We start from the raw sequence: 21,944 nt of genomic DNA, 5'->3' as shown, positions 1-21,944 counted from the left end.
CCTATTTTTCCTGCCTGGGAGACAGAAACCAACTCAGGATAAACCTGTTATGTGGAATACACTAAATACCAGACAAATATTGTATAATTCCACTCATAGCAGGGTGTTGGAGGTTCATGCCTGTAATCTTAGCTACTCAGGAGTATGAGATCTGACGATCAAGGTTTGAAGCTATCTCTGGGAGTCTCTTATCTCCAATTAACAAGCAAAGAGTTGGATGTGGATCTGTGGCTTAAGTGGTAAAGCACCAGTGAAAAAGCCAAGCAAGTACTCAAGGCCCTGAGTTCAAGCCACAGCATGCGCGCACGTGCGCGCGCACACGCACACACACACACACACACACACATTCTATTCATATTTAGTATCCAGAATAGGCATATTCATACAGACAGAAACTAGAATAGAGGTTACCAGAAGCTGAGGGTGGATGAGGACTTATTGCTTCATGGGGACAGAATTTCTATTTGGGATGATGAAAAAGTTCTGGAAAAAAAATAGTTGGGTGGTTTCACAACATTTCAAATGTACTTATTACCCCTGAATTGTGCACCTAAAAGTGAAATAAATGGTCAATTTTGTTATACACATTATACCACAATTTTAAAGAGGATAAAGGGGACTATTATGAAAAAATGTATGCCAATAATCTTGACAGTAAATTTGTTGATACAAAATATCCATATACACGGGGAAGAAATAAGTAATTTAAATAGCCATTTCTAGAAAGACTGAGAGAGTGCAAAGGAAGGGGTGGTATTGTCCAAAAATAAATGTACTTATTACCTGACTTATTTAACTGTAACATTTCTGTACATCACTTTTAGAATAACAAAAAGATCATAATAAATATAAAAATAGCCCTTTATATATTTAAAAAACTTTTTGTTTTTTTTGGGGGGGTCGTGGGGCCTAAACTCTGGGCCTGGGTGCTGTCCCTCAGCTCTTCAGCTCAAGGCTAGCGCTCTACCACTTGAGCCACAGCGCCACTTCCAGCTTTTTTCTTTTTGCTTATGTGGTGCTGAGGAATCGAACCCAGGGCCTCATGCATGCAAGGCAAGCGCTCTACCACTGAGCCACTTTCCCAGCCCTAAAAAACATTTTTTTATGCTGGTCCGGGGGCTTGAACTCAGGGCCTGAGCTTTTTAGCTCAAGCCTAGCTCTCTACCAATTGAGCCACAGCTCTATTCCAACTTATTGGTGCTTAGAAATGAGAGTCTCTTGGATTTGAACAAGCTGGCGTTGAAACTTGATCTTTAGCTCTTAGCCTCCTGAGTAACTAGGATTAAGGTTGTGAGCCACTGTCACAGAGCATGAGCAAGATCCTGAAGCCCCCAGTTACAGCACAATTTTTTTTTTTTGGGGTCTGGTCGTGGGGCCTGAACTCTGGGCCTGGGCGCTGTCCCTCAGCTCTTCAGCTCAAGGCTAGCACTCTACCACTCAAGCCACAGCGCCACTTCCGGCTTTTTTCTTTTTGCTTATGTGGTGCTGAGGAACCGAACCCAGGGCCTCCGGCTTGCAAGGCAAGCACTCTACCACTGAGCTACCTTTCCAGCCCCAGCACAATTTTTTTTAAGGAGTCATTACAAGAAAGAAAACTATATAATTCACATTCATGAACAAATATATAAATGTTCTTTTTGGCTGGAGGATTTTGGTTAGAAACCATTCTGGGCAGAAAGGTCCACGAAACTCCATCTTCAAAATAACCAGCAAAAAGCTTGGCTGGAAGGGCTGGAGGTGTGACTCAAATGATAGAATGCTAGCTGAGCAAGGAAGTACCAGGCCCTGAATTCAAACCCTGGTACTCCCAAAAGCAAAATCTCCAAGTGGTAGAGCATCAACTTATTAAGTAAGCCTGAGGCCCTGAGTTCAAAACCTGGTAATGGTAAAAAAAATAATAATAATAAGCCAAATGCCAGTGGCTCACACATGTAATCCTAGCTACTCAGGAGGCTAAGATCTGAGATCTGAGAATGGCCATTCAAAGTCAGACTGGGCAGTAAAGTCCATGAAACTCCACTAATGGAGCTGTGTGGTAGAGTGACAGCCTTGAGCAAAAAAGCTCAGGGACAGCACCCAGGCCCTGAGTTCAAGCCTCACAATTGGCCAAAAAAAAACCCCCAAAAAACGATATATCTATATCTATATAGATATAGATATCTATACACACATATATCTGAAAAAGGTTGGGGTGTGGCTCAAATGGTAGGTTGCCTGCCTAGTACGCTCAAGGCCTGAGTTCAAATCTATACCGTCAACAAAAAAGTAATAATAAATAAATAACAAGATATATGAACCTAAATTGAATTCTAAAACAGGAAAAAACTTTTTTTTCCTGATGATGTAGGCTAATAGTTTTTCCTTCCTTCCTTCCCTTCTTTCTTCCTTTTTTCTTTTGTTATTGGTGCAGGAGTTTGAACTCAGTGGCTCAAGGCTCAAGTTTGCTATGTAGGTGCTTTAGAGTTTGAACCATGCCTCTAGTGCTCTTTTTTTCCTTGGAACTAGGGCTTAAACTCAGGGCCTGGGTGTTGTCTCTTAGAATTTTGTTCAAAGATAGTGCTCTACCACTTGAGCTGTAGTTCCATTTTTGGCGTTTGGTGGTTAATTGGAGACAATAGTCTCACAGACTTTCTGTGCTCTGTGGGCTTTGAACTACAATCTTCAGATCTAGCTTCCTAAGTAACTAGAATTACAAACATGAGCTATGAGTGGCCAACTTAATGCTCTTTTTCTTATCCCCTACCTAGAATATTAAGGATTTAACCCAGGGCTTGGTGCATGCTAGGCAAGCATTCTACCACTGAGTTACATTTGCAGCCATTTACTTTTATTTCTCTTTTGTGTGTTACTTGGTTCAAAGATTTCTAAAATTGTTCATGCTGGGCTTGAACTTGAACTCTTTCCACCTCAGCTTCCTGGTATCTAGAAGTACAGGCATGCCAGGTGCCAGTGGTTCACACCTGTAATCCTAGCTACTCAGGAGGCTGAGATCTGAGGATCGTGGTTCAAAGCCAGCTCGGGCAGGAAAGTCTGTGAGACTCTTATTTCCAATTAACCATCAGAAAACCAGAAGTGGTGTGATGGTTCAAGTGGTAGAGGGCTCCCTTGAGCTGAAGAGCTCAGGGATAGTGCCTAGGCCCAGAGTTCCAGCCCCAGGATCGACAAAAAAAAATTAGTATAGGCATGCATCAGCATGCTCAGGCTAATCTTGTACTCTTCTCATCCTAGCCCTAGAATCAGCAATTTCTTCAAGGGGCCTTGTGTCCTCTTAGTGAAAAATGATACTTACATAAATCAACTATAGGCAGTGTAAATGATTGGGAAGAGAAAAGAAACATCTTTCTCATTTAACATGGTATTATTTTTTACCTAGAAAACCTTAGAGAATCAATTACAAAACCAAATATAGCCATGCACCAGTGGCTCACGCCAGTAAAAAAACAAAGCAAACAAACAAAAAACAGTAACAAAAAAAAATATTACAAAGCAATCTTTTTTTTTTTTTTTTGTCGGTCATGGGGCTTGAACTCTGGGACTGGGCACTGTCCCTGTGCTCTTCAGCTCAAGGCTGAGCACTCTACTGCTTGAGCCACAGCACCACTTCTGGTTTTCTAGGTTTATTGGAGATAAGAGTCTCATGGACTTTCCTGCCCAGGCTGGCTTTGAACCTTGATCCTCAGATCTCAGCCTACTAAGTAGCTAGGATTACAGGCATCAGCCACCGGCGCCCAGCTACAAAGGAATCTTAATACAACTGTGAAAGAAGCCAGATATGAGGGTGCACACCTGCTCAAAAAATATGATACAGGGTGCTGGTGGCTCATGCTTGTAATCTTAGCTACTCAGGAGGCTGAAATGTGAGGATTGAGGTCAATGCCAGCCCAAGAAGAAATGTCTGTGAGACATTTATCTCCAATTAACCAGAAAAAAGCTGAAAGTAGACAGGTGCCAGTGGCTCATACCAGTAATCCTAGCTCTCAGGAGGCTGAGATCTGAGGATCTAGGTTCAAAGCCAGCCCAGGCAGGAAAGGCCATGAAATTCTTATCCCAATAAACAACCAGAAAACCAGAAGTGGTGCTGTGGCTCAAGTGGTAGAGTGCTTGCTGAGCTGAATTGCTCAGGGACAGTGCTCAGGTCCAGACAAAAAGGGTCAGGACAAAAAAAAAAAGGCTGGAAAGGTGGCTCAGTGGTAGAGTGCTTGCCTTGAATGAATAAGGCCCTGGGTTCAATTCCTCAGCACCACATAAGCCGAAAAAACTGGAAGTGGGGCTGTGGCTCAAGTGGTAGAGCGCTAGCCTTGAGCTGAAGTTCTGAGGGACAGCGCCCAGGCCCAGAGTTCAGGCCCCACAACCAACAACAACAACAACAAAGCTGGAAGTAGAAGTATGGCTCAAATAGTGAATGGAAAAAGCCAAATGAGAGCACAAGGCCCTGAGTTCAGGTCCCACCCAAAGTTAAAAGACACTGTGAGGAAAACATTTTTTTTTAATATATTAAACAGGGGCTGGGAAGGTGGCTCAGTGATAGAGTGCTTGCCTCACATGCATGAGGCCCTGGGTTTGATTCCTCAGCACCACATAAGCAGAAAAAGGGAAGTGGCACTGTGGCTCAAGTGGTAGAGCGCTAGCCTTGAGCTGAAGAGCTGAGGGACAGCACCCAGGCCCAGAGTTCAGGCCCCCGACCAACAAAAATAAAAATAAAATAAAATTGTATACACACACATACACACACACACACACACACAAACATATTTGTCAAAACTCATAGGTCATGCTAGGTACTGGTAATGCTAGCTACTCAGGAGGCTGAGATCTGAGGATGACATTTTGAAGCCCATCAGGGTAGGAAAGTCTGTGAGACTCTAATCTCCAATTAAGCAGCAAAAAACCTGGAAGTGAAGCCAAGCACTGGTGGCTCACATAAGTATTCTGAGCTACTCACTAGGCTGAGATCTGAGGATCACATTTTGAAGCCAGTCAGGGCATGAAAGTCTGTGAGACTCTTATCCTCAATTAATTAGAAAAGCTAGAAGTAGAGCTGTGGCTCAACTGGTAGAAAGCTAGCTTTGAACAAAAAATTTCTTTTTTGGGTCCGGTCATGGGGCCTAAGCTCTGGGCCTGGGTGCTGTCTCTCAGCTCTTCAGCCCAAGGCCAGCGCTCTACCACTTGAGCCACAGTGCCACTTCCAGCTTTTTTTCTGCTTATGTGGTGCTGAGGAATCAAACCCAGGGCCTCATGCATGTGAGGCAAGCACTTTACTACTGGGCCACCTTCCCAGCCCACATCCTAATATTTTTGAAACAAAAGTCAACCAGGAGGTCAAGGGTACCAGTGTAGGATGGAGATTGTGACAACATAATCTAACTGTATTACAAAATGTATGACATAACCTCAGTGAATGGGGTGAAGGAGGAAGAGGTACAATCTCAAGTCATTTGAGAAAATGGTGTGGTGGGGCACACACACACACAAAAACCTTTAAAGGTGATAGAAAATAATTGTCTCTTTTTTTCTTTTGTGAGGTCCTGGGGCTTGAATTCAGGGCCTCACACTCCTGGCTTTTTTTTGTCCAAGGCTGGCATTTTATGCCTCCACTTCTAGCTTTCTGCTGGTTATCTGGAGATGAGAATCTCTGATTTGTCTACCTAGGCCGGCTTTTAACTTCCATGCCTCCTGAGTAGCTAGGCATGGGCCACCAGTAACTGCAACTGGCTTCTGCTTCTTTTTCTTTTCCTCAGTACTGTTTGAACTCAGGGCCTCCTGTTGGCTTCACCAGAAGAATTCCATCTTGATTGTGGTGGTGGTTACAAGGTTGTATATATTTGTTCAAACACACTGAATGTATGAGCTCATTTATACAGAGATAAGATTGTGTCTCAATCAAGTTATGTTACAAAAGAAAAAAATAGTTCTGATTAAAAACATTTTTGATTGTGAGCAAATCATTTAATTACTATAAAAACAATAGCTCCACATCAAGATACTTAGTTTTAGTTCCTTCCTTCCTCGCACCACCCTTTATTTTATTTATTTATTTATTTATTTTTTGGTCCGGTCGTGGGCCTGAACTCTGGGCCTGGGCACTGTCCCTCAGCTCTTCAGCTCAAGGCTAGCGCTCTACCACTTGAGCCATAGCGCCACTTCCGGCTTTTTTCTTTTTGCTTATGTGGTGCTGAGGAATCAAACCCAGGGCCTCAGGCATGCAAGGCAAGCGCTCTACCACTGAGACACCTTCCCAGCTCATCATCCTTTATTTTGTATCATCAAACTTAGCATTTCTTACATACTCTATCCTTGAGCCACACCCTTGGTCTTAGAGTTTTTTAGGGGGTCTTGAACTCAGAGCCTGAGCACTGTCCCTGAACTTTTTTTTTTCTTATTTTTGGTTGGTCCTGGGTCTTGAACTCTGGGCCTGGGTGCTCCCTGAGTTCTTCAGCTCAAGGCAAGCACTCTACCACTTGAGCCACAGAGCCACTTTCTGGGTTTCTGGTGGTTAATTGGTGATACTCTCACAGACTTTCCTGCCCAGGCTGTCTTTGAACCTCGATCCTCAGATCTCAGCTTCCTGAGTAGCTAGGATTACAGGTGTGAGCCACCTTCATCTGGCTTTTTTTTTTTTTGGTTCTGGTCGTGGGTCTGAACTCTAGGCCTGGGCACTGTCTCTTAGCATTTCACCTCAAGGCTAGCATTCTACCACTTGAGCCACAGCGCTACTTCCGGCTTTTTTTTTCTGCTTATGTGGTGCTGAGGAATCGAACCCAGAGCCTCATGCATGGGAGGCAAGCACTCTACCACTGAGCCACCTTTCCAGCCCCACCTGGCTTTTTTTTTAAGTTACAGATGATTCATGGGGGCTGGGAAGGTGGCTCAGTGGTAGAGTGAGTGCTTGCCTCGCATGCATGAAGCCCTGATTCGATTCCTCAGCACCACATAAGCAGAAAAAGCAGGAAGTGGTGCTGTAGCTCAAGTGGTAGAGTGCTGGCCTTGAGCTGAAGAACTGAGAGACAGTGCCCAGGCCCAGAGTTCAAGCCCCACAACCGACAAAAAAAAAAGATGATTTATGTTTTAAGTTGGGGGGAGGGTGGTTAGTATTGGGGCCTGAACTCTGGGCCTAGGCACTGTCCCTCAGCTCTTCAGCTCAAGGCCAGCACTCTACCACTTGAGCCACAGCACCACTTCCAGCTTTTTCTACTTATGTGGTGCTGAGGAATTGAACCCAGGGCCTAATGTATGCTAGGAAAACACTCTATCACTGATCCACATTCCCAGTCCTCCCTGAACTCTTTGGCTCAAAGCTAGTACTTTACCTCTTTGAACAACAGCTCCACTTCCAATTTTCTGGTGGTTAATTGAAGATAGGAAGGAGTCTCATGGGAACTTTTCTGCCTGGGTTGGCTTTGAACTGCGATTCTCAGATCTCAACCTCCCGAGTAGCTAGGATTATAGGCTTGAGCCACCAGCTTCCAACTCTTACTTTTGTTTCTAATGGAGATTTTTGGGAAAGAGATTCGCTCCCCCTTCTTTCTCCTCAGGTATTTTTAATTTATTCATTGCTGGGTCCTTTACCTATTTTTATATATAGCATTATGTTAATAAAATCATTGAGGGACGGGGAAGGTGGCTCAGTGTTAGAGCGCTTGCCTTGCATGCATGAGGCCCTGGGTTTGATTCCTCAGCACCACATAAACAGAAAAAGTCAGAAATGGCACTGTGGCTCAAGTGGCAAAGCGCTAGCCTTGGGCTGAAGAGCTGAGAGGCAGCACCCAGGCCTAGATTGCAGGCCCTACGACATACATACATACGTACACACATACATAAAATGATTAAAAATCTTTCTTAAAAAAGAAAGAATCAGGGTTTTAAAGAGGCAGGATTCCCCTCAGGGGTCACCCAAAGGAGGGCGGGAACAAGACAGGAAAGCTTCCGCTTTCATTTCCACTGTTTTTAAGTCAACCAGTCTCTTTAAAGGAGTTCCCGGCAAGTGATTTTCTGTCGGCAAACACTTGCCTAATGACGAGTTCACTCTTAAGACAGGGATTCCTTACTGTCACGTAACAATGTCTCCTCTACAATAGCTGAAAAGTCATACCAGATAACTTACAGTCTCTCAAAACATTGAATTATCAACTCACCCAAGTAGTTGGTTTATTTCCTTCCCTCTAGTTCCAAAATGTTGAACTTTTGAATTAGGTTCTTACACCTCCATTTTTTTCCCCATCAGTGGTACGGTCCAAACTGAAGCCTGCCAGTGGGCACGGACTGCGACTGCGCAGGAAGACGGTCGGGGGGTGGGGGGGGGAGGAACATGGCGCAAGCTCTGTCTGAGGAGGAGTTTCAGCGGATGCAGGTGCTTGCCGTGGGAAAGACCCCCGGGCTCGCGACCGGGGAAAGGATAGAGGGAGGTAGTGCTATCAGCTCGGAGTAATTGGTTTGGATGGACTTGAATCTAAGGGGTTGTTCTGGGGAAGGAAAATAGGTCTGAGCGGAGGCGAGTCTATTGGGTTCTGAGGTACTATTTGGGTTCCGAAGGTTCTTGTCAGCCGTGTGGGCGGGAGGGAGAGCGGGCGTTCTTAAGTAGGCAATACCTTAGTCCTCGGGGTATGAGAACTTTAGGCCTTTATGCAGAACATACCATCGTTGGGTGATGATGTTAAGCTTTGAGGGAAAAATCTGGAGAGGGAGAAACCATTTTGTTTGCAGGGGAAGGAAGGGAGCGTTGGGCCGTTTGCGTCATGGTGGGGGCAGCCCTTTTGAAGGCATACCATTAGCCAGTGCGAGGTGGAAACTTTGTGGGAGATACCACTGTGCCAGGAGATTGGGGAAAGACTCAAGATGTTGCTGCTGTGGGAGGTGAAGGTCCAGAGGGTTGGTACCATTGGATGATTAGGGATGATCCCATTTCACGGGGGGGGGGGGGGGGGGGGGGAGGGGGAGGTAAATAAGTCCCTGAATGAGTAATGAAATTAATCATTATTCAAGGCAGGACAAGATGAGGTAAAAGAGTCGTTGATACCTTGAACTGCATGGAAGGGAGATCATTGGGCTTTGGGGAGATACCCTGACTGGGAACTAACCACTTGATTTTTAAAATTTTTTTTGCCAGTCCTGAGGCTTGAACTCGGGGCCTGGGCACTGTAAGCTTCTTTTTGCTCCAAACTAGCACTCTACCACTTGAGCCACAGCACCACTTCTGGCATTTTCTCTTATGGTACTGAGGAATCGAATCCAGGGCTTCATGCATACTATGCAAACCACATTCCCAATCTGACCGCTTGATTTTAAGAGGTACTCAGACAGGGTAAAAATATTCCACTGTGAGTGGGTCCTTCTTCAGAATTTCTTACTGGGGAAGAATTCTATTCAGAGTTCTGTGAGTGGAGGGAAGGAATTCTTGAGTGAGGGAAAATAATTCTATTGGTCCTTGAATGAGGGAAAGTAATTGTCCCTGTGTGAGGGACACTGGGATGTAAGGGTGAAGTCATTAAACAATGAAAGTTCACTATAACCTGTGCAAGGTAATCCTGAGACTTTATCTTCAAATAATCACCAAAAAAGCCAGAGTGGAGCTGTGGCTCTAGTGGTAGAGTGCCAGCAAAAGACCTCAGGGACAGCTCCCAGGCCCTGAGTTCAAGCCCCAAGCTGATACCAAAAAAAAAAATCTCAAAAAACAGATTATTTGCCAAACTCTCCCTGGTGCTTTAGGAGGGAAAGTTTCTGCTGGGGTAAAGGACGGTGAGTTAGTGTAGGCAGAATGGGCTTCAGTGTTCTTCGGGGCTGATGGAGGAGATAGAGGGGTATGTGCTGTTTAATCCTCAAAGGGAATAAACATTTTTTGTCAGTGTGGGGCTTGAACTCAGGGCTTGGGTTCTGTCTCTGAACTCTTTTGCTCAAGGCTATCGCTCTACCACTTGGAGCCACAACTCTACTTCCAGTTTTCTGGTGGTTGATTGGAGATAAGAGTCTCACAGACTTTCCTGCCCAGGCTGACTTTGAACCTTGATCCTTAGTTCTCAGCCTCCTGAGTAGGTAGGATTATAGGTATGAGCCACCAATATCTGGCTGGAACAATATTTGACAACCTTAGTAGTAAGCCAGGCACTGGTGGCTAAAACCTGTCATCCTAGCTACTCAAGGAGGCTGAGATCTGAGGATTTAGGTTCAAAGCATCTTAGGTAGGAAAGTTCATAAGATTCTTTTTTTTTGTCAGTTGTGGGACTTGAACTCTGTGCCTCAGTGCTATCCCTTCACTCTTCAGCTCAAGGCAAATGATCTACCACCATAGCCACAGTGCCACTTCCAGTTTTCTGGTGGTTTATTGGAGATAAAGTCTCACAGACTTTCCTTGCCCAGGCTGGCTTTGAATCAAGGTCCTCAGATCTCTTACTCCTGAGTAGCTAGGAGTATAGGCATAAGCTGCTGGTGCCTGGCTCCATGAGATTCTTTTTTTTGGGGGGGGGGGTATCTGGTCGTGGGGCCTGAACTCTGGGCCTGTGTGCTGTCTCTCAGTGCTTCAGCTCAAGGCTCTACCACTTTAGCCACAGCGCCACTTCTGGCTTTTTTCTTTTTGCGTATGTGGTGCTGAGGAATCGAACCCAGGGCCTCACGCTTGCAAGGCAAGCACTCTACCACTGAGCCACCTTCCCAGCCCTCCATGAGATTCTTGTTTCTGTTTAACCACCAAAAACCTGTAAGTGGAATGGTGGCTTTTTCACTTAAGGTGAAAATGGACAACTTCCCAGATCCTGAGTTCAAGTTCTAGTACTGTTGCAGAGACAGAACCTTATTAGTGGCAGGATCTGGGAAACCCTCTGACTGAATGAAAACTGGGGAGGGGAATACAAGATTTTCCTTGGAAAATAAGTTGGAAGGCAATCTCTTGATCCTTGCCCTTAGGGGCCTCCAGGTCTTGCCAGGACTGTGTTCAGTGCTGGAAAAAGGTTAGCTAAGATGAGGGAGGAGGTGGAGGAGGAACTTATCCTGTGGATTTGTTGAGTCATGGAACACATATGAACAGAAGCCTGATTGTGTCAGCACTCTGCACAATGGCCCCAGTGCAGAAATGGATAGATGGGGGAAATGGAGGGTTGAAGGCTAGTTGGGACTAGGGAGTGCAGCTAGAGGAGTTGGAACAGGAATGTAAGGGCTTGACATCTCATTTAGGATGCAGCATACACAGATTTTGTTTTGTTTTTGTTGGCCTTGGGGCTTGTACTCAAGACCTAGGCACTGTTCCTGAGCTTTTTGCTCAAGGCTAGCACTCTACCACTTTGAGCCACAGCTCCATTTCTGGTCTTCTAGTTAATTGGAGATAAGAATCTTATAGCTTTTCCTGCTCAAACTGGCTTCAAACTGCAATCCTCAGACCTGAGTAGCGAGGACTACAGGCGTGAACCACTAGTGCTCTGCTATACAGAGATTTTAACAAGTGGCTGAGGAGTCATGTGGAAGGAACCAGTTCAGTCCATGGTTGACATCTTTTCTACTCTGCTTCCCCTAAAGGCTCAGCTCCTAGAACTTCGGACAAATAACTACCAGCTTTCAGATGAACTACGGAAGAATGGTGTTGGTGAGCCAAGAGGGTCTTATTAGATGAGGGTGGCTTTGGGGGACAGAGGCTAAACTTGTCCTTTAGGGGCCTGGTAAGAAGACTCCTCAGACCCTTTCCACTGCCTCAAACTGAGATTCCCTGCTTTCCCCATACCAGAACTTACCAGTCTTCGACAGAAGGTTGCCTACCTGGATAAGGAGTTGAATAAAGCTCAAAAGGTACCTCCCTTTACCCAACTACCCACTCACCCTCTGCTTTCCTCTACTCACCTGGCTCATTTACCTAGCCAGTGAAAACTTACAGTGAACCAGACCAAATGTTATATGTTGTTTCCATTTCATCATTTAATGAATTATTTGTTTGCTTATTTTATCTCATTCTGCCTAGTTAATTAATTTTTTGAGATAAGACCTCACAATATATCCTATCCTGTCTTGGAACTTACTATATGTAGCCTAGACTGACTTGGAACTCATGATCTTTCTGCCTTGGCCTCTTAAGTGTTAGGCATATAAATCTGCCCTGTCAAGCCCTGTTCTGCTTAATTTATTGATTAATTTTAATTTATTCTTTTTCTTTTTGTCAGCTGTAGGGCTAGAAATCAGGGCCTGGGTGCTGTCCCTGAGCTCTTTTGTTCAAATCTAATGCTTTACCACTTTGAGCTACAGTTTCACTTCCAACTTTCTAGTGGTTAATTGGAGATAAGAGTCTCACTGTAGGGCTGGGAAAGTGGCTCAGTGGTAGAGTGCTTGCCTTGCATGCATGAGGCTCTGGGTTCGATTCCTCAGCACCACATAAGCAGAAAAAGCCGGAAGTGGTGCTGTAGTACAAGTGGTAGAGCACTAGCCTTGAGCTGAAGAGCTGAGGGACAGTCCCCAGGCCTAGAGTTCAGGCCCCAAGACCGACAAAAAAAAAGTCTCACTAGGACTTTTCTGCCTGGGCTGGCTTTGAACTATGATCCTCAGATCTCAGCCTCCTGAGTAGTTAGGATTATAGTATGAACAACCAGAGCCTAGTTTAATTTATTCTTGTTTGTTTTTTAACTTTTTTTTTTTTTTGGTCTTTCCTTTTTTGGTACTGGAGATCAAACCCAAGCATTTTGCACTTCCTAGGCAAGCCCTTTGCCACTGAGCTCTATGCCAGCCATTAATTTACTCTTTTTTGCCAGTCTTAGGGCTTGAACTCAGGGCCTAGGCTCTGTCCCTGAACCTCTCTGTGCTCAAGGCTAGTGCTCTACCACTTGAGCCACAACACCACTTCAGGCTTTTTCTTTTTCTTTCTTTCTTTTTTTTTTTGCAAATCCTGAGGCTTGAACTCTGGGCCTGGGCACTGTCCCTGAGCTTCTTTTGCTCAAGGCTAGCACTCTACCACTTGAGCCACAGTGCCAGTTCCAGCTTTTCCTGTGTATGTGGTACTGAGAAATGAACCACAGCTTTATGTCTGTGAGGCAAGCACTCTACCACTAAGCCACATTCCTAGCCCCTTAATTTACTCTTTTTTTTTTTTTTTTTGTCGGTCATGGGGTTTGAACTCTGTGCCTGGGCAATGTCCCTGAGCTCTTCAGCTCAAGGTGAGCACTCTACCACTTGAGCTACAGCACCACTTCTGGTTTTCTGGTGGTTTATTGGAACTGAGAGTCTCACAGACTTGACTGCCTAGGCTGGATTTGAACTGCGATCCTCAGATCTCAGCCTTTTGAGTAGCTAGGATTATAGATGTGAGCCACTAGCACCCAGCCTTAATTTACTTCATTCTAATTGCAACTACTCATTCATATGCTATTTCTTTTTTTTTGGGGGGGGGGGGGTCCGGTCGTGGAGCCTGAACTCTGGGCCTGGGCACTGTCCCTCAGCTCTTCAGCTCAAGGCTAGCGCTCTACCACTTGAGCCACAGTGCCACTTCCGGCTTTTTTCTTTTTGCTTATGTGGTGCTGAGGAATCGAACCCAGGGCCTCAGGCATGCAAGGCAAGCGCTCTACCACTGAGCCACCTTCCCAGCCCCTCATATGCTATTTCTTTTGATGGTGCTGGGGATTGAATCTAGGCAAGTGCATTCTAGGCAAGTACTCTATTAATAAATTGCATCCTCATCATTCACTAGCTGTTTTTGTTTTGTTTTGTTTTGAGATGGGGTTTTGTTATTTCCCTGGCTAGCACTGAACTCCTAGCCTCAAGCAATCTTCTGGCTTCAGCCTTCTGAAAAACTGGGTCTAGAGGTGTGCATACCACACCTAGTTTCACTCACTCATAAACTTTTAGGATTAAACAGTGAGGTCTATCAGTAAATCTGCTTCTACTTACATTCCTGTTTTGTGCTCCTAACTCTCATTTCTGTTCTGTTCCTATTGGTGACATGAGATTGAACCCTTCTCTCAGGTCTTATAGAGATAAAGTAGAATATAACCTGTTTTGTCCCCACAAGATATTGAAGGTCTGCACTTTGTGCCCTTCATTGCTCTGTCCTCATGTGTAGCACAATATTCTCCATAGGATATTCTTAATAAATATTTGTTTGGTAAAGGAAACCAGAATGCAGAAAATCTAACAAAAAACTGGACAGTGTCAGGTGCCAGTAGCTCACATCTGTAATCCTAGTTGCTCAGGAGCCTGAGATCTGGAAGATCATTGTTTAAAACTAGGCTGGGTACAAACACTTCACTAGACTCCATCTCTAAAATAGCCAGCAAAAATCAGACCTGAAGGCATGGCTTAACTGGTAGACTACCAACCTTGCAAGTATTAAGCCCTAAGTTCAAAGTCCAATACTTCTCCTCCTCCCCCCGCACAGTATAGGAACAAATTGAAAAAGAAACGAAGAAACTGGATAATGCCCTGGACTGCCAATGCAGTGGGAAATGAGGCCACAATTTCCCAGTTTGGTTATACAGTCTTTAAAGGGTTAAATATGGAGACATCCCCCACCCTTTAAAAAAGAATACACATTGTAAAGGAAGGTTTCTGAATGCTATACCACTAAGGCAAGATTTCCATTAGTGCACTCACTCAACCAGTCATTTCTGTGGGCTCCAACTTGTCACAGAAGTTCTCATATTGAAGACACTGCCATCCCATAACTCGTATCATCATCATCTTCCCTTACTACTTAACATAGTAGCCTCCATACCCTATAGTCCATTGCCATTCATTTTAGTTCTCTTCCCACCCTCCTTTTAGGCACTGCACAAGAGCAAGAAAGCTCAGGTAAGGGGATCCATGGTGGGTAGATGGGTCTGTGAGACTTCCTTATGGGAATATTTCTGTGTAATGGCTTCTCTATATATATGAGCCCTTGCACTGATAACTTCCTCAATGCCGTGTGTTTCTCTGTGTTTGGTTTGCATTCTGCATCGCTGCATATCTTTCTTCTCTGTTCACATCTCTGTCCTTCCATTCTCCTCTCCCCAACTTTGTTTTGCTCCTCAACCTTCCCTGTCTCTCTCTTTATGTGTTCCTATCTTTGCCATCATGTTTTTTTTCTGCTTTTATATTCCTTCTTTGATTCCTCATTTCTCTCTGCCCCATGTCTCTATCTTCCTGACTTGTTTACTTCCTAAATTGTCTTCTCTTTGTTATATTTTTTCCTATTGATTTTTCTCTATTCTTCTGTCTTTCTATTTTTTTCTGTTTTTTTTTCCTCTCCCCTGATCCTGTTCTTCTTCCTTTTCTTTGCCCCCTTTCTCATCTTTCTACCTACCTCTCCCTCTCATCTTTCTCTTTCCTCCCAATTCCTACTTGTCTATCCTTCCCTCCCCATTTTCTTTCCATCTCTCTCTTTCTCTGTTACCTTCTTATTTTATTCCTCCCTGTCTGTCTCTTCCTATTTCTCTACCCTGTGCTCTCTCCTGTATGCCATTTTTTCCCTTTCTTTCCTTTCCATGTATCCTCATTCTCTCTGCCCCTGTTGGAGTCTTGTCCTATATCTTCCACTGCAGGAAGTCGAGGTACTCCTGAGTGAAAATGAGATGCTACAGGCAAAACTGCACAGCCAGGAAGAAGACTTCCGTTTGCAGAACAGCACACTTATGGCTGAGTTCAGCAAGGTACTGATGCTGGGAAGAGATGGGGAGGAGGGGAATGGGAATGATGTATATATGGGTAGAAGCCACCTTGATCTAAACCTGACATAGGCAGAGAGGGTCTGGCATTGAAGCACTGTCCGTGGTGCTGAAGCAGGCCCTGGTCTATTTCTATTATTGAGGGCAGTGGTTTGACAGATGGGGCCTTTCTCTATGGTGGGATTAGAAAGACTTTAAACACTGAACTTATTTGGTTCCTGGGCAAGGAGCTCCTTTTTTTTCTTCCAGGTTCAAGTCTCCATGTGTATAATTTGAGGCTGATGCTATAGAGTGTCAGGAGTGTCAGTGTTTTGTGAGGTATTAGGTAAAGTTCTTAATAAAGAATTGAAAGGTATTTGAGCTGTTTCCCTTTACTTTTCCTTCCCTTTATCTGATATGAGCCTAGAGTTCTACTTCTTCTGGGTAATTCATCCTAGAAAGTCTGTGAGAATTTTTTTTTTTTTTTTTTTTTTTACCAATTCTGGGGCTTGAATTTAGGGCCTGGGCACTATCCCTGAACTTCTTTTGCTCAAGGATAGCACTTTTCCACTTGAGCCACAATGCCACTACCAGGTTTTTCTGTTTATGTGATACTAAGGAATTGAACCTAGGACTTCATGCATGCTAGGCAAGCACTCTACCACTAAGCCACATTCCCAGCTCCATGAAACTCTTTTAATATCCAATTAAGTACCAAAAAACTGGGAAAAGGAGCTGTGCGTGAAGTGGTAGAGTGCCAGCCTTGAGCAAAAGAAGCTCAGGAATAGCACTCAGGCCCTGAGTTCAAGCCCTAGAACTGGCATAATTAAAAAAAAAAAAGTAGTGATATGTCCTGATGCCTCAGCTGGGTTCTGGTGGCTCACATCTGTAATTCTAGCTCCTGGCTGAGATATGAGGATCACAATTCAAGATGGCATAGGCAGGAAAGTCTATGAGTCTCTTATCTTCAATTAACCAGCAAAAAGCCAGAAGTGGAGCTGTGGCTCAAGTGGTAGAGTGCCAGACTTGAGATGAAAATTAGCAAGAGGGGCTGGGAAGGTGGTTCAGTGGTAGAGCGCGTGCCTCACATGCATGAGGCCCTGGGTTCGATTCTTCAGCACCACGTAAACAGAAAAAGCCAGAAGTGGTGCTGTGGGCTCAAGCGGTTGAGTGCTCGCCTTTAGCTGAAGAGCTGAGGAACAGCGCCTAGGCCCAGAGTTCAGGTCCACGACCGGCAAAAAAAAAAAGAAAATTAGCAAAAGCTAAGGGCCCTGAGTTCAATCCCCAGTACTAGTACAAAAATAAGAAAGGGAGGGAATAGGCTGGGAAGGTGGCTCAGTGGTGGAGTGCTTGCCTTGCATGCATGAGGCCCTGGGTTCGATTCCTCAGCACCACATAAGAAGAAAAAGCTGGAAGTGGCACTGTGGCTCAAGTGGTAGAGTGCTAGCCTTGAGCTGAAGAGCTCAGGGACAGTGCCCAGGCTCAGAGTTCAGGCTCTACAACTGAAAAAAAAAAAAAAAAGAAAGGGAGGGAGGGAAGGAAAGAGAGGAAGAAAGGACTGGGCACTGGTGGCTCACACCTATAATCCTAGCTACTAAGAAGGCTGAGATCTGAGGATTGCAGTTCAAAGCCAACCCAAAGTGTATGAGACTCTTATCTCCAATAACTACCAAAAAGCCAGAAATGGAGCTGTAATTCTGTTGGTAGAGTGCTAGCCAGGCGCAAAAAAAGCTCAGGGATGGTGCCCAGGCCCTGAGTTCAATCCCCACGACCAGCACAACAGGAAAAAAGGAAAAAAAGATGAATGAACACTGCCAGAGACCTAGAGGCTCATACCTGTAATCTTATAGAGGCTGAGACTTGGAGGATCACACTTCAAAGCCAGCCATGGCAGAGAGGTCTTTGTGTCTCCATCTCCAATTAGCCAGTAAAAATGCTGAACTGAAGCCAGATGCTAGTGACTCATGCCTGTAATCTTAGCTCAGGGGGATCTCAGGAGATCTCAGGATAGCTGTTCAAAGACAGCTTCAGTAGGAAAGTACATGAGACACCAATTAGCAAATTAACCACCAGAAAACTGGAAGTGGCATTGTAGCACAAAGTGGTAGAGCACTATCCTTGAGTGAAAAAGCTTAGGGACATCACCCAGGCCTTGAGTTTAAGCCCCACAACTAATCATTTAAAAATGTACTGAAGGGGCTGGAAAGGTGGCTCAGTGGTAGAGCGCTTGCCTTGCATGCATGAGGCCCTGGGTTCAATTCCTCAGCACCACATAAGCAGAAAAAAAATGTACTGAACTGAAAGTGAGGCTCAGTAGAAGAGTACCAGCTGAGAGCAAGAAAGCTGAACAAGTGTGAAGCCCTGAATTCAAGCCCTGCTACCAGCACCACCCCCAGCCCCCTCCCCCCAGGAAAGTAATGAATATAATGTAAAATAATAGAATTTCTACCTTGGGCAATACTACTTTAAAGGTTATATCTGAGTGGAGCACTGAAAGGCATAAAGAAGGTAGACATATTAAGAACTGGAAAGAAATAACTTTTTTTTGGTGCTGGACCTAGGGCTTGAACAGCACTGATTTTTCTGGTGGTTAATTGGAGATAAGAGTTTCATGGATTTTCCTGCCTGGGCTGGCTTTGAACTGTGATCCTTTGATCTCAGCCTCCCGAGAAGCTAAGATTAGGGCTGGGAATGTAGCTTAGTGGTATAGTGCTTGCCTAGCTTGTATGAAGCCCTGGGTTCAATTCCTCAATACCCCATACACAGAAAAACCCAGAAGTGGCGCCGTGGCTCAAGCGGTAGAGCACTAGCCCTGAGCTGAAGAGCACCGAGACCCAGAGTTCAGGCCCCACAACTGGACCCAAAAAAAAGAAGCTCAAGGCCAGTGCCCAGGTCCTGCATTCAAACCCCATGAGTGGCAAAACAAAAAAGAAGAAGAAGCAGCTAAGATTATAGGTGTGAGCCAACAGTGCCCGGCCCTATATCCCTTTTGGCATTGCTATTTAGCAGTTGTGTGATTTGAAGTTCCTAACATCACTGTGCCCCAGTTTCCTTCTCTGTAGAGTGTAAAAGCACCTATATTACATGGTGGTTATTGTTGGTGATGATCCTGGAGTTTGAATTCTGCCTGGGCACTTTCACTAAGCTCCTTTTGCTCAAGGCTAGCATTCTAGAACTTGAGGCACCGCACCACTTCCAGCTTTTTCAGTCATTAATTGGAGATATGAGTCTTTTTTTTTTTTTGTCGGTCGTGGGGCTTGAACTCTGGGCCTGAGCACTGTCCCTCAGCTCTTCAGCTCAAGGCAAGCGCTCTACCACTTGAGCTACAGCGCCACTTCCGGTTTTCTGGTGGTTTATTGGAGATAGGAGTCTCATGGTCTCTCCTGCCCGGGCTGGCTTTGAACCGTGATCCTCAGATCTCAGCTTCTCAAGTAACTAGGATTACAGGTGTGACCCACCAGCATGGCTCTCCGTCAGTTTTTTTGATCAACACTAATCTACCACTTGATCCACATGTCCACTTCCAGCTTTTGGGGTTGTTAGTTGGAGATGAGTCTCACTGATTTTTCCTGGCCAGGCTAGCTTCATACCTTAATCCTCAGATCTCAGCCTCATGAGTAGTTAGGATCACTGGCACTGGGCTCCATTTCTGGTTCTTTCCTACTTAATTAGAGATAAGAGTATCATGGACTTTCCTACCCTGACTGGCTTTGAATTGTCAGGCTCCTGAGTAGCTAGGATTATAGGCATGGAGCCACTGGTACCCAGGCTGTTTCAGTGAATCTTGATCTGATTTGCTGATTCTCTGCTATCCTTTCTCTTCCTCTACTCAGCTCTGCAGCCAGATGGAACAGCTGGAGCGGGAGAATCAGCAACTGAAGGAAGGGGCTGCTGGAGCAGTGGCCCATGGGTCACATGTGGATGGGGAGTTGCTGAGACTGCAAGCAGAGAACACAGCTTTGCAGAAGAATGTGGCAGGTACATGGAGGTTTTCCTGACTTTATAGGGAATTCAGGGCTTGAGTGGAGCAAGAAAAGATGTCTTCTCAAGGGAAAATGAAGAGTGAGGCTGGGTCTTGCCATGAACAAGTATATGGTTTTGGATTTTAGAAGTGATTTTACCTCTATGAGATGAAGTTTACTTTTCTGCATAGTACATAGTGGTATCTGGAAGATGGCTGTGGAGATAAGAGTTGATACTATTCTGCATTTAGTTCAAATACTAGCAAATGTTAGTGTCTGTATAAATGTTGGAAAAAAGATATTGGCCACTTTGAGAACGTGAATGAAAGAATGTTGGGGAGATTCTGAACCTAGATTCAACCTGAAAGATGGCAGCTTGGTAGACTATGAGAAGGTCTTGATGTATAGACTTTCCATGAGCAAGTAGGACTTGTGTGGTAATGCATTCTAGTTCTGTGATCAGGAAAGAGACTTATTAAAATATGGGTGGGAGGAGCCTGGCACTGGTGCCTCATGCCTGTAATCCTACTTACTCAGGAGGCTGAGATCTGAGGATCGAGGTTCAAAGCCAGCCCAGGCAGGAAAGACTGTAAGACCCTTATCTCCAATTAACCACCAGAAAACCAGAAGTGGCACTGTGGCTCAAGTGGTAGAGTGCTTGCATTTAGCCGAAGAGCCTCAGGGACAGTGCCCAGGCCCAGAGTTCCAGCCCCATGACCGATAAAAAAAAATTATGGATGGGAATTGGGGGGGTCATAGGAAGAATTCAATCTGAGAGCTAGTGGATCATGCATATAATCCTACCTACTTAGAAGGCTGTGAATCAAAGCCAGATGAGCATTCATCTCTCCCAAAGTGGAGAGTCAGAAAAGTCCTTGAGACTCTATCTCCAGTTAACCAGTAAAAAGGCCAAGGTAGTGGCATGGCTTAAGTGATAGAGTGCCAGCCATGAGCAAGCAAATTGATCAAGACACTGAGTTTATGTCTCAGTACTGGAGTGGCATACTATGGTAAACAGGATCTCAGAGGTTCAAAAAACTTAAAATGACTTGTTAGAAAAGAAGATGAGGTCTGGGAAGGTGGCTCAGTGGTAGAGTGCTTGGCTCACTTGCATGAGGCCCTGGGTTTGATTCCTCAGCACCACATAAGCAGAAAAAGCCCGAAGTGGCACTGTGGCTCAAGTGTTAGAATGCTAGCCTTGAGCTGAAGAGCTGAGGGACAGTGCCCAGGCCCAGAGTTCAGTCCCCACAACCGGAAAATAAATAAATAAATGAAATAAAAGAAGATGAAGCTGGGTGCTGGTGGCTCCTGCCTGTGATCCTAGCTGCTCAGGAGGCTGAGATCTGAGTATCGCAGTTCAAATCTAAGCTTGGGCAGGAAAGTCTGTGAGACTCTTATCTCCAATAAACCACTAGAAAACCAAAGTGGTGCTGTGGCTCAAGCAGTGGAGGGCTCGCCTTGAGCTGAAGAGCGCAAGGAGAGTGCCCAGATCCAGAGTTCAAGCCCCATGACAACAAAAAAAAAAAAAGAGAAGAAAATAGAACTAGAACAATGAGCTGGTAGCTATTTCTGAGCTGATGCTGAGACCTGAGGATTGCAATTCGAAGCCAGCCCAGGCAGGAAAGTCTGTGAGACTCTTATCTCCAATTAACTACCAAAAGGCTGAAAGTGAGCTGTGGTATAAGTGGTAGAGTGCTAGCTTTGAGCAAAAAAAACTCAGGGACAGCACCCAGGCTGAGTTTAAGCCCTAGGATCAGCACCCAAAAAAAAAAAAAAAAAAAAAAAAGGACAGTAGAACAATGAAACCTTTTGAAAATTGTTTTAAGACAAGGAAGATGGGGAAGTGTGATGGGGAAGGCTGGTAAAAGTATATTGTTTACACGTGGGGAAATGTCACAATGAATCACCCTCCCTTGCGCACCTAATGTGTGTTAATAAAATATGATTTATTAGAAACAGATGAGGCTTGTGCTTGCTTGGAGCAGGGTCTCTATAACTTGACAGGTGAAAGGGGTGTTCTCCCTTTATTTGAGGCATGGCAAAGGGCTTCACAAAACACCTCATTTATCATAAATCCTTGTTCTACCCACCAGCCCTGCAGGAGCGTTATGGGAAAGAGGCTATGAAGTCCTCATCTGTGAGTGAGGGCCAGGGGGATCCCCCAATGGAACCAATCCCTACAGCTCCGGCCCCCCTGCCACTGGCAGAGGTGGAGTTGAAATGGGAAATGGAGAAAGAGGAGAAGAGATTGCTCTGGGAGCAGCTACAAGGCTTGGAGGTGAATCTAAGGGTGTTGGGGCTTGAGTGCCAGGAGGCAGGCAGATGTTCTACTCTGCCTGTGTCCCATGAAGATGTCTGACATGGCCATCTGGTGGGTTGAGAGGTGAGGGAGGTGGGGAGA

The 21,944-nt window shown here is 45.0% G+C and overlaps 1 protein-coding gene across 2 annotated transcripts in view; it reads left to right on the top strand.

The window, feature by feature from the left end:
* Positions 1 to 8,282: 8,282 nt before the first annotated feature.
* Gripap1 (GRIP1 associated protein 1) overlaps positions 8,283 to 21,944 on the top strand; it is a 35,468-nt gene continuing 21,806 nt past the window's right edge. The window contains exons 1-7 of one of the 2 annotated variants that reach the window (XM_042669251.1): positions 8,283 to 8,347; positions 11,500 to 11,566; positions 11,705 to 11,766; positions 14,722 to 14,748; positions 15,480 to 15,587; positions 19,415 to 19,559; positions 21,637 to 21,821. In XM_042669251.1, the coding sequence (XP_042525185.1) occupies positions 8,306 to 8,347; positions 11,500 to 11,566; positions 11,705 to 11,766; positions 14,722 to 14,748; positions 15,480 to 15,587; positions 19,415 to 19,559; positions 21,637 to 21,821 (636 nt within the window). In that variant the 5' untranslated portion in view covers positions 8,283 to 8,305. The remainder of the gene's footprint in view (positions 8,348 to 11,499; positions 11,567 to 11,704; positions 11,767 to 14,721; positions 14,749 to 15,479; positions 15,588 to 19,414; positions 19,560 to 21,636; positions 21,822 to 21,944) is intronic. The other variant, XM_042669250.1, reaches the window with a different exon arrangement.

Source organism: Dipodomys spectabilis, unplaced genomic scaffold, assembly GCF_019054845.1.
Source record: "Dipodomys spectabilis isolate Male_0828 unplaced genomic scaffold, ASM1905484v1 ptg000492l, whole genome shotgun sequence".
Taxonomy (NCBI): domain Eukaryota; kingdom Metazoa; phylum Chordata; class Mammalia; order Rodentia; family Heteromyidae; genus Dipodomys; species Dipodomys spectabilis.
Note: the sequence above shows the minus strand (reverse complement) of the source record. Positions and strands in the feature narration are given on the sequence as shown.